Genomic DNA, 12974 nt, shown 5'->3' with positions numbered 1-12974 from the left:
ACGCATCTAATTCTCAGTATAGATGCACTAATAGACTCCCTAATACGCACGTAAATAGATGTGCTAATACAGGCATAAATAGACGCGCTATTAGACGCAGTGTTAGACGCGCTATTAGACACGCTATTAGACGCAGTGTAAATAGACGCCGCACGCGCTATTAGATGCGCTAATACAGGCGTAAATAGACGCGCTAATACAGGCATAAATAGACGCGCTATTAGACTCATTATAGATGCGCTATTACACGCACAAATACACGTGCTATTAGATGCGCCCGTAATTTCTCTATTCAAGCAATGCCTATAGACGCGCCCGCTATTTTGCATGTCTATCAAGTTCGTCTATAGTTGCTTTGTGTTGTTGTGTATGGCATGCTAGGTTTTGAAACATGGGATGTTAGTAGAGGATCTTCCTCAAATTGATCCCCCATCAAGATATGTTTGTGAAGGATGTATCCTTGGAAAAATCTCTTGCCAACTTTTTTCAAGATTGCAGCAAATAGTGAATGTACATACGCACTTGCTTACCCAATATAAAAACCCTTAAAATATAAAGTATAAATGCTTACATGCAAGATATGGCAGCGTGGCATTTGGACACCCTATATTTTGAAAATTTGGACATGAGAATGTTGTTCTTTCACAAACCTGAATCTCATACTAACCACCACCACTTTCTACACCATAGCCTACAGTTCTAATGTAAAAACTTCCATTGACATCTTTCTTTATTATGTTCTCCATTTTGACACTTGTATCCATCTCCATTGCATGCTTGATTCTTTGTTGTGTTGTCTTGGACACCTTTTAGCTATAACGGGTACAAGGAACACGTTGCATTGGCAACTGAACTTCTACGGTACCCATCCACTAAACTAGTTGCTACACTTGAAATATCCACAGTGGAAGGTGGGATGGTCTCCAACTTGAACATGACTAAATTCAAATTATTCACTCTTTTGGTATGAGATTAGCACTTTTCAAAACATGCCAACCTTGTGGGATGTTTGGCACTTTTATCAACTTTCCAAGTGTGTGTACAATCTATATTACATCACCAATGATTTTTTGTGCATGATGCTATCATAATACTTCCTTTTTGCAAGAAACTAGGGGGTGCATATCCCTTACTTGAATTGAAAAGAAGCTCATTGCACTTCTGATCATCTGTCCTCCATCCAAGACATTTCATGCAACTCTCAATAAGTGGAGTTCTTTGAATGGCGTAGTAGGTTTGATTCACTTCCCACTCCACCACAAGTCAACCATCTTACATTATAATAATCTCAATACTTATAGTGTTAGGGTTTTCTACTCTGTCTTCATTAGCAGCATAGGCTACAATATCTAGGTTAAGCCTTTTAGGCTTCTTTAATTATAGGATGATGACTACTATCTTCTTTAATATCAACCACTTTTCTAGGTCTTTTTCATGTTCTAACAATCTCTCTCTATCTCCCGATGATTGTACATTAGAATCTTTGTAATTGTTTCTTTCATAGTATGAATGACTTTAGTTGTCTTTGTTCCTTTAGCTCTTTCCACCCTTTTAACAAGTTTCTCTGACCCAAGTGTTTTTTTCTTTGATACCCTTGCTCTTTTGGCACTTTGAATCAAAGCATTTTCCAAGTTACTTACAACAGTATCATACAAGTTGATCTTACTCTTAAAGCCTTCTCTAGCCAACTCCCATTCTTACTCTTGGCAAGGTTTAAACCCATGTACTTATTAGGGGCAATCATGCATGAGCCTGTGTGCTCAAAACAAGACGTGTATTCACCCATTGGTATGAGGGTTGCCTTGCTTGAGCTCACTAAGAAGCTCAAAATGGTTGTCATGATGTGTGCATGAGCGATGCATGTGTAAGGTGCATATGTATGGGTTGGTTCTCACCTGAACTTCTATGTTCAAATCGGACTCAGTGGTTTCGTTGTTGTGAGCGAGTCGGCTTAAAATGGACTAGTTGTGTAAGATGGTAGACACGCACACACATGTTTGGTTGATGGACAATCCAATGTATCATTGAGGGGGAGTGTTGAGAAGTAGCGATTGCGGTTATGCAATGCTACATTGATATGGGTGATGGGTGAGTTGTGGAATACCTCGATTAAGAGGGTGTTTTGAGAGATGTAATCGCGGTGATGTGTGTATGTGGGAAAGCACCCTAGAGGTGCAAGATATTATGGTAAGATAAGAATGCCACATGTTATATTGTATGGTGTGTGAGTGTTGACCAAAAGAGTGGAAAAGGCGTTGCCACATGGATGATGACATGTAAAGTTGGATAAGGATAGAAAGCCTATATCATTGTATGGTTCATTTGTAATATGCAATAGAATTGAGTGTTAAGTGTGTAATCTCTCTCTCTCTCTCTCTCTCTCTCTCTCTCTTATGGAGTTCTTAGTGTGGTTTAATCCACCTTAACTATGTTGCCTATGTCTATCAACATGATCAATCCCATTTTAGGATTGTTTAATAAATTTTGCCTAGGTATAAAAGTTTTATTACATCTTTAAATGTTGGTATGAGTCCTACTTCTCTCACATTTGAGGAGTTCAGCTCATTACTTTTGAATGAGGAGATGAGGATGCAGAGTCATAATGATGGCAACTAGGCTTTGTTTAATAATACAAAGAAGAAGATTAAGGATTCTAACTCTTCAACTTAAGTTCTTTTGATGGTATGTAAGTGTACTCCTCAAGTGTGTTATCAAAGTCAGACTTCCCCATCCAACTGGTGATCATTCTCATTGGGCATTTGAACATTTCCAAATCCATCCCAAATAATGAGACAACCATCTTGTTGTTATTTTTGACCCCGACAATAGGTTAGCCATGTTGGACAGTGGTCGATCATCCTACTTCATAGCTATTTGAGACTGTTTGGACTCTTAAATGGCCTTGCAAACCGAGGAACAATGTGTCCTCAGTTTGGTGTCCCCACCAATGCCACTCACAACTAAGGCCACATACCTCGCAAACATGCATCCAACTTGTTAGAGTGCCAGTAGGATGCATGCTGGTGTGACCATAGTTTTGTCAGCTTGCTAGTGGGGACACCAAGCTGAGGACATTCTACTTGGTAGAGTGCCAAGTATGATGAATGCTTGTGTGAGTTATGTTACCATAATTATGAGCACTGATGGGGACATCAAATCGAGCAAATCTTGCTTAAGAGAGTGACAAGACTACATAATCCATCTCCTAGCCATATTTCCATATTTGACCAATATCTAAGTCTACACTACAAACTGATGGTATCATGGATGCTCACTCTACGAATGACTACTCCTCATATAGGAGGCCGTGAAATATAGATCACATATGCCACCCACCATGACAACATGAGGGTGGAGTATTTAACAAATTATTTTCAACATATAGAACCTCTAAATTATTATTATATGCCATGTGGCATATAGGACCTTAAATATATTCCATAATTGAAGAAACTCACAATATAATTAGAAAAAATAAGAGTCCTATTCATGAGAGTGACTAGTGTTAAGAAATGAATAGCTAGCCATTGGGTATCTAGTTAGAACTGAATGTTACTCTCCATGTTTTTACTCCACCAAATGGTTGGGGTTTGTTACTAGATCATGGCCTTGCTCTCTACAATTTTCCTTTGCTCTAGGTACTAAAATACTTTCAAAAGATTCCCTCTTGACATACTCTTAATCTTAGCCAAGCCCCCTCTACCCTCGTAGATTGATTTCATAATGAAAGAACTAATCAACCCTAAATTTCATCCCCTGGATCAATTTTGCAATACAAATGGTTGAGAAATTTTTAGTCCAATCCCTAAGAGCAATTTTCCTTTGATGATTGAACTTTAAAATCAATGTCAAGGTTATTTAAAATCCTATTTCGACCTTCCAATGGATACTAAGATGATTTTTTAAATATGTCTGAGCCTTACGTATTAAATTTCATCCAAAACTATATTTTTTTTTGTTCTTGGTGTCTACTTAAGGTAGATTATTTTTAAAACTAATATTAGTTTCAAGATCTATTAAATATTCTAAGTCATATGTCTTTTCATCACATGAAGATTAGTCTTGAAATACAATATATCATTTTGTGAGAAATTAAGAGATGCAATCTTATTCTTCCTTGTGGATCGCTTGAATTTTCATAGCTTCCTTCATTTTGCACACCATGATTATGGATTGTCAAAAACTCATTTGTTTTTTCTAATATCTAAGTTGATATTTTAACATAAATTTTTATTTACATTTACTTTTTACAATTTACTTCATTTTGCACACCAAGATTATGAAACTAATTTGTTTTTGTTAACATCTAAGCTAATATTTTTAACACAAGTTTATAGCTACATTTAATGTAAATAGTAATAAAATTCTAAATATTCATTTTCCAAATTCAAGTGTGTTCTCTATAAATTGTGCTTTGCATTGAAAAAGGGCTAGTTCTTAGTCCCCATTGCTGAAAGCATCCATGCTTAGCATTTTGTGAAGGTGTTCTTACATACATTTAAGTTGATATATATACAAGGCTCTCTTTTTTTAAAAATGTAAAAAGTTGCAACAGTTTGAGCGTATTATGAATTTATAAATTTCTTTAGATCTTGTGGAGTCATTATATAAAAGCCACATAGCGCATGCATGCATGCAAGTACGCATTTAAAACAGCCATATTTTTAAAATACTCCTATTTTTAAATACAAAATTTCACCCTTGTTTTGTAAGTGTATATGTTTCATTTTTGAAATACCTCCCTCCCCCCACCCCATCTCATCTCTGGAGCTTAGAACATAGAAGCAACACTCTCATGCCTTACACCACATGAAGATAATCATTTGCCTTTAGATGATATCTCAACGATCGCACTCTGTGCCATGATACTCTAATTGTGTGAAATATTTTCATTCTCCTTACTTTGCATATGTCACACATCAATGCTGATAACAAGCAAGGTAATGTAAACATACTCGTAAACTTTTTTTTAGCCTAGGAACTTTTTTTAAAACCCTTTTCTTGTTATCTATTAAGAACTAGAAAAAATAATAAATTAATGTCGTAATTTGTCCACATTGAAGCATTCATAACACATTGGTTGTGAAATTGGCCCACCGTTGATGGATTCGAGACGTCAACCAATATCAAAGTTGAAATTGTGTATTGCTTTGGATGTTTTGTTTTCTGAGTCTCTCTATCAAATGGGGTATATAGTTTCAATTTAGTGTGTTTAATAAAATCAGATATATTCATTTTTTATTTTACGAGGTAAAATACTCAAAACTTTGCTGATCAAAAGTAATCTCAAGAGAGAGGAAAATGTTTTTAAAGGTTATCAAAAATTCCAAATTTAATGCGGGAAAATTTGGAATTTGGTACGTGTCCCAAGTATAGAAGACATTACTCATTTAGCTCGCAACAAGTAAATGATGATCTGTTTTATAGATACGAGAGAGCGACAGCGAGAGAGAGAGAGAGAGAGAGAGAGAGAGACAGACAGACAGACAGACATTCCTAGACCAGTGTCTTATTGACAAGCAACCATGTTGTTTTTGTAGAATCTAGGCATGAGAAGGGGGGTAGAAGAGGTGCGCCTCCCAGCGGAAGATGAGGGGCGAAAATGAAATGAGTGACGGGACGGAGTAGCCTTGGACACGCCGGAAGGCACCCGTGCCGCCAACGACGGCGATTTCGGTGCCGGGAGTGGGAGGGAAGGTGATCTGGCCGTGCTGGCAGATGGTGCCGTTGTAGACGCCATCATCGTACTCCACGGTGTTGAAGATCTGCTCCTTGCTGGGAGGAGAGCCCGTGGCCACGCTGGACGTGTCCAGGGAAATGCCCCTCAGGTAGCCCAGCCTCTGTGATTGGTTGCTTACGTGGGCGGTGATCGGCAGCGCGAACCCTCGGAAGAGCGCATCAAAGCCAGAGCTAACCGACGTATTCTCTATGTCCACCATGTTCACGCCCAGCTCTATGTGCATGTAGTACACGATAGTGCTAGGCGGGTGCTGGTGATGCGGCTGCTGCTTCCCGCTCGCCACCCCCACACGAAGCAGCAGCATCATCGTGAACATCATGATGCAGCTGCAAATCAATGCACGCACGCCCATGATCGCCATAATATTTATTGCTTGGCTCTTGAGTGCTCCCTTCTTATGCGCCAATTAATTAATGGAAATAAGAACAGAAGCGGGGCTGCCAAGATCGCCATGGGGACGCCCTCCCATTTTATAGCTCTCTCGCATATAACAGTGCGCCAGTACTGTCTGTCACTACGGCTCCTCTCCTCGAATATAGTCAAGGAGCAATCTGACCTTCTTGAAACGAAAAGAGCGACACGGCTCTATAAGGATTCAGATTCGTTTCAATGTTTCAATGGCGTTTGGTGATCTCTTTCTTACAGTCGTGGTCTTCTACCTGCTATTCACGGCGGCTACGCTCTTCTACCTGCTATTCACGGCGGCTACGCAAGCCACTCAACGACATAATGTGTTTGTAAGAAGGGTACGCGGGACCCTCATGTAATAAAAATCGTCCAACTTTAATATTTAAAAAAAGAAATATATCACATAATAAATTGGCTTCATGGCACGACACTCATAGCACACCTTACAAACAAAGACTTTTATCACCAGCACAAAGCATGCTAGGTGGCTCATGAATATCATACATTACTTGACTGAAAAACTCGATAAGAACAATCCTTCATGTAGTCATGATTAAATTATTATCTTTTAATTTGTTTAACCCCTTACTTTTAAAAGCACAACTTTTAATTTGTTTAGCCCCTTACTTTAAAAGCACAAGTTACTTTTGTGTAAAGAAGTCTAACTAACATCTAACATCAATAGAGCAACTTATGTAAAAGGTTTTTTTTTTTTTTTTTTTGGGTTTCTCAAGTTTTCACAAGTTGTATCTTGATTAAAACAATCAATTAACCTGAATCTGACAACTCATTCAAGTTTTCAAGGCCTTTCGACAGTAAATGCTTCGATGATTCTTTTGCAGAGGCAGGCCAAGTATAGCTATGATTGAACCCAAGCCAGATGTTCAACATTTGAAGCTATTACATTGTGAGAATTTAGCAGTAAGACAAAAGTGTGTATCTCAGTGTTTCTTTCCTTATTCTTTCATTTATTTCTTTTAAAAAAAGATCCCCAACTTGGTCAAGAATTGATTTATCCTTTTCTAGCTTACCTTCTTTTTCTCAAAATTTTAACCAGTATTTTCATTTACAGGAGAAAGCTCTAAATAAATAACCTTCTTGAGATTAGAGCACGCCACTAATTGACTCATTTTACCCTTTTTGGGTGATTTTAATAGCACCTTTGGTCCATAAATGTGTATCTCAGTCTATGTTATGTATATTTTATGTGTAGATTTATCAAATATGTGTACTTTTGCTATTGTACATCATACTTTTAATAGTGTACACACCCAATTTGACTTTGAAGAATTTTGATCCCGGTCTAAATTTTTATAGTTTTGTTGCATGGTCACCCTTACCAATTATCAAAGCCAATATTTATTCATATCCACTTGTTAAAATTTAGCTTGAGAGCATTCCATTCAAATTTCATTGAAGCATGATTTTTTGGCATCTAGGATTATGGGCTTTCTGGGTGAGGCTGATTGCTCTTTACATAGGGTGGTGGAAGTTTCTTTATGTATTGTGGATTTTTTTGTCATGGTGCTTGTAGTTGTGTTGATTGCTCTTTACATAGGTTGGTGGAAGGTTCTTATGTATTATGGATTTTTTTTGTCATGGTGCTTGTGGTTTTCTTGATCGATTTTTATACATATCTTGATCAAAGTGTTGTGATTGGGAATCTTCCTTTTGCAAGTTGCAAGTTGCAAGTTGCTTTGATGTTAGAGGGTGAATCCCATAAATGTTCTTTTAATATTGTGCCTTTTTGTCTCAAAACTTCATGTGTTCATTTAATGTGCTCTTTACCTGTCATAGAGAAGAAGTGTTTTACTTGTTTTACCCTAGATCTAAGAGGGTATTTAGTTAACTTACCATTTTTGGGCAAGTGTTCTTGTGGATATCTCATCATAGAGATTTTCTTCTAATTTAAATGTTAAAACCCTCCGTGTGGTGGGGACGTGCCGCCGAGGGGGGGAGGGGGGGAGGGGGGTCACTCATAAATATGTAAGCGTAGCACGTGGGTTCAATAGAAGGGTTTTTTAAAAATCTATTTTTTACACATTTTTTACATACAGAAGGGTACCATTTAAAGGGGGTATTTATAGATTGAATAGAAAAAGGGTGTGTTTTATTCACTAAAAATTTACAAATAAGGGGTTTTTAAATTAGGCCTTGAATGCACATGATATAGAGAGTTTACATATAGTGACCCCCCACCCCCTCGAGCTAGAACCCTCTACAGTATCCAATTGACAATATCTTGAGAATTTTGCCCCTACTTTGGTAGCCAAATGTTATGGCTGCATTGTGTTGCGTGACGAGTGAAGATCAATGCAAGGATGCAACAAAAAGATACTTAGGGCTCTTGTAAAGAGTTCCAAGTTGTAGATGAATGTGGGAGTGGGCTTGACAATAATCCCACATGGGAACTTTTGGGAGTTTTAGAGTTTTTGTATAAAAAGTGGCTCATTTGAGAGCTTAGGGACACATTAGGCAAACTCATGTTTGAGCTCTCTTGAGACTAGCTCTCCTTCTTTTCCCATAGAGGTGCAAGCTCTTCTCTCTCCCCATCTACATTGTTGTAAGTTCTATTTTTTGTTAATTCAATGCAATGAGTTGATATTTGTCTCTCTTCTCATGTCTATTCTCTAGTGTGCATGTTTCATGGTTGATAGTTTCAAGGTTTTTGTGCATGCTAGGGAAATGAGTATTTGAGAATGAAGAATGCTTTGATCTTGTGTATGCAATAGCTAAGCTTTCTTCTTGTTTGGATGTATGGATGAGTGGAATGTGGAGTTGAGTGAGCAATAGCAAGATTGAGCTTGTGTGTATGTAGTCTATGTCAATAGTAGTAGTGTTCCTAGCATTCTCTCCATCAAATGGATAAGCTTTTGTGCACCGGTACGGGTTGAATCCCTAGCTCCGAAAGGGATGCAAATCCCATTGGATTGAGCTACGTGTGGATCATACTACTCTTGCTACAAGTGAGAGAGTTTTCCGTCTCTCCATTGGCGCCGCTGCCGGGGAGAAGACTCAAATCCGGTTGAGAGTGTGTGGAAACCACCACTATTTCCTCTTTTGGTTGCAAAACCATTGAGTGATTAGGTTAAGTTCGGGTGTGTGATCTCGGTGTGAGTGGATAAGGTTAGGATAAGAAAAAAACCATTGAGCGGTTGAGGTTTCTCCCGCATTGTTTTTTATGTTTTATTGCTTTTATTCCTTTTCAAGTACCGTCATTATACTTACATTCATTGATTTTTTTGGTCATTTCATGCTTCATGCTTTTCGCTAACATGTATGTAATTAGTAAAAAAATAATGCTCGGCCAAGGATTACTTGTTTCTTCATTATCTCGGTAGGCATGACCAAAAAAAAAATGTTCACCCAGGGCCGTTTGCAGCATAGATAACACTTTGTTATTCATGTTATTGATGCCTTTTACTCTCAAAGGAGAAGTGGTCCACTGCTTAGTGCAATCATATTAAGCTTGTGGAATCTACCGTTGGGATCTTGGTGTTGAAGGGAGTGAAAGGGGCGCAAAGGCCGCGTGGAAAGAGAGTAGGCGGGCTCACCAAAGTGTAGGAAGAGAAGCAAAAGGTGGGTGGTAGCCGACCTGCGTGGAGAGTGGCTGTAGGTGGAGGCGGAGCCAAACAGTGAGAGCAAAAGAAGGTGGGGACCAAGGGGCGGTGAGGCGCAGCAAAGAAAAAAAATATATATAAAAATATATATATATATACACTGAAGGCGTGGAAGAAGGCCTGCGTGGAGAGGCCGTCGAACAAAAGACCTGCGTGGAGAGGCCGTCGAAGAGGAGGTCTGCGTGTGCGAGACATGAAGGCGGGCAAGCACCTGCAGCTGACGTGGCCGTGGAAGGAGGCCGCGTGTGGTGGCGTCGAAGCGGCTGGCAGTTGGTGGCGCCACAGCTGCAGTGTAGCGAGCTATGTAGTAGAAGGGAGCGAAGGCTAGGTAGCAAAAGCAGGCAGCTGAGGCCGGCGAATAAGAAAAAGGAGGGCCACAGCTGCAGTGTAGCGTGGGCTGCAGTAGAAGAGAAGAAGGTGGAACGCGACAGTGTGTGAAGCGTCGAAGAGGTGAGGGCTGGCAGTTGGAGGCGCAGCAGCAGAGGCATTGAAGAAGCCCCGTGGGGGCAGGCGTTGCAGAAGCCGCGTGGGGGCAAGCGTTGCAGAAAGCACGTGGGTGCGGCGCTGAAGAATCTAGAACGGAGCTGATAAGGCTAGTATTTTTTCTTTTTCTTTTTTAAATATTTGTTATTTTATTTTTTTAAATAAAAATAAAAAATAAATAAAAGAAAACAAAACAAAACAAAACAAATAGAAATAAAAAAAATCTGTAAATTATTTGTTTTTTTTAGGAATCCAAATTTTTTGCATATTTTGCAACTTTTTATTTCTTAAATTTCTGCAATTTTTTTTGCATAATTAGAGTAACTTGCATTGTTTTAAAATTTTTGTAATTTTATGCATAATTATTATTTTTTAGCGTAATTCATATTTTTGTGTAATTAGAAAAAAAGAAAAAAAAAGAAGAGTAAAAAAAATAAAATCATTTAAAAAAAATCAAAAAATAGGATAGGTATTTATACACATATTCATTCTAGTTGCATTTAGTGGTTAGGTAGGGTATATATATATATATATATATATATATACATGTATATATATATAAGAAAAAGAAACAAAAACAAAAACAAAAACAAAAACAAAACAAAAAAGAAAAAAAAGAAAAAAACCAAAAAAAATTTGACCTTATGCACTTGCGGTCAGGACGTCTTATAGACTCTGCCATAGGGCCTAGGGCACCTTCTAGAGTACCTACGCAAGAAAGTGGGACCCAATCAGTAGGAAATTTGGCAGATATTGCTGAAACCTTTTTCGAATCCCAATCCGATACCCTTTCCTCCAGAACAACTAGCTCATTATCCCATGGACAATCTAGGGCCGTCAAATAGTCATCCCTTAGCCCTAAATAGGACACCCACAAGATCTTTTAATCCATTTGAAGCCAACACTATGGGGTTAACACTCAATGTGAGACTCCAATATGTCTACACAAATGCTCAAGGAGCGGAGATCTTTAGGGATCCACAACAACAGTATCTTGTTAAGATCGCAGACATTTTCTCAGAACTTGATAAAGCACCTCTAGTTAATGACCAGGGTAACATGTATATGGGTGGAGATGGTGTTCGCTACAAAGTCCCCTACCATCCAGAGAATGTAGACAAATTAGGGGAGCTCTCTAAAACCGAGTTCTTAGACTTATCAAAGCTTTCCAGAGTAAGGGAGTCTAGAGATAATTGAGCCGGACATGCCAGGACCATCCAATGCCCAGTCCTCAAAGCCATCCATAGATGATTTACTTCTTGTAGATCTAAATTTGGAAAGGGATAGGAAAGGCAAGAGTAAAATGGATCAGGGGGCTGAGAACCAATGGGAGTTTGTACGACAAATTCTAGTGACAAAGGTCTTATAGGACGACCCACTTCAAGAGGTCTATAAGGACTCTTTAGAGGGATATTATGCCACAACTAGATTGCCAGAGCTAGATCTTTCTCTAGCGTTTGTGGTGGTAGTTGAGAAGCTTGCAGGACACATGAACCGAATAATTGATAAATGGGCCAATGAATACCAAACCTTAGATTGGAAGGAGATTCGGGAGCTCACGTGGAAAGGACAACCATTATTCATGGAAGTGTTCTCAACAAATTATACAGCTAAACCAGGAGAGACAGCCTTTCTTGGAGAAACTGTTGCTCCTCCCCTACGAGAGTTCACTAGAGAGGGACCCTCAACATCAAAGTGGACCACTGCTAGTAGCCCAACTCTAGCACCAAGACATTATCCGACACCAAAAGTGCGACCACAGATCACACCACAACAACATTTTTCTCACTATGACAATCGGAGGGTAGGTGAGCCAACTCGGCCTCCCATAAATGCACCTCCTGAAATGCGGGTAACAAGGTCTTTGGAGGGGGTTGGTGAGGCTGGTAATAGGGGACCCACACCAATTTGGGATGCATGTGGACCATCTTACCAAAGAGAGGAACAATACCCACTGAGAGTGAGAGGCCGTAGGCCCTATGATGTGTATTCAAGACAAGTAAGGCCATCAACTCTTCAGAAACTGGTAAAGAAGTATGAAGGGTCGGGAGATCCATACGACCATGTAGTAGGATTTAGGCAAGCAATTTGAGCTAACAAGCATACTCAAATTGAAGGATTTGGGCTTACTCTTGAGGGAAAGGCCCTTGCTTGGTTTCAGGCAGAGGCTTCAGACAAATCTTCTTTACGAGTTCTAGAAGAGAGATTCATTGCTGCTTTTTCCTTGATGGGGATTCAACATGACACAGTAGCAAACATCTACTCTTTCAAGCAAGGCGAGACTGAGAGTGTTAGAGACTGTGTAAATAGAATGAAGCAGTACATTAATCGTTGCCCAAAAGATGAGAAGCCCGCCCAAAGTCGATTAATTTCTCTCTTCTTAAAAGGACTCAAAAATTCAACACTGCATACACATCTCTATGCAAAGAAGCATACAAATTTCAATGAGTGTTGCCATGATGCTATGGATTTCACCGATAACTTCAAATTCCAAGATGGTACTGGCCCTGAGGTGAAATCTAGAGATCAGTGGGGTGATGACCAAAGTTCAGGGTCTAGCGCGCTAGTAAATCTAGACCAGATAGCTAACCTAGTACTAAGGAGATTGGGACAGACCTATTGCCCACCCATGCAGCCACAATAACAGCAGCAGAGAATGAGGAGTGTACTACCTACAGGTCCTCATCTTTGTGGAGCATGTGGCGGTAACCATAAAACTGAAG

General features: G+C 39.2%; 1 protein-coding gene across 1 annotated transcript; it reads right to left on the bottom strand.

Moving 5' to 3' along the window:
- Positions 1 to 5281: 5281 nt before the first annotated feature.
- LOC147631621 (uncharacterized) lies at positions 5282 to 6201 on the bottom strand. The gene has a single exon (XM_086807860.1). It carries the CDS (start codon positions 6099 to 6101, stop codon positions 5544 to 5546), a length of 558 nt encoding a protein of 185 aa, XP_086663986.1. The 5' UTR covers positions 6102 to 6201; the 3' UTR covers positions 5282 to 5543.
- Positions 6202 to 12974: the final 6773 nt, after the last annotated feature.

The sequence above is a fragment of the Cibotium barometz genome, chromosome 14, assembly GCF_041138505.1.
Source record: "Cibotium barometz isolate CiBa-2024 chromosome 14, ASM4113850v1, whole genome shotgun sequence".
In the NCBI taxonomy this organism is placed as follows: Eukaryota; Viridiplantae; Streptophyta; class Polypodiopsida; order Cyatheales; family Cibotiaceae; genus Cibotium; species Cibotium barometz.
The sequence above is the reverse complement of the archived record's forward strand: the minus strand, read 5'-3'. Positions and strand labels throughout refer to the sequence as shown.

Bases quoted from the DNA above. Each gene is read 5' to 3' on its own strand.
- LOC147631621 (XM_086807860.1), bottom strand. From the start codon at position 6,101: ATGGCGATCATGGGCGTGCGTGCATTGATTTGCAGCTGCATCATGATG.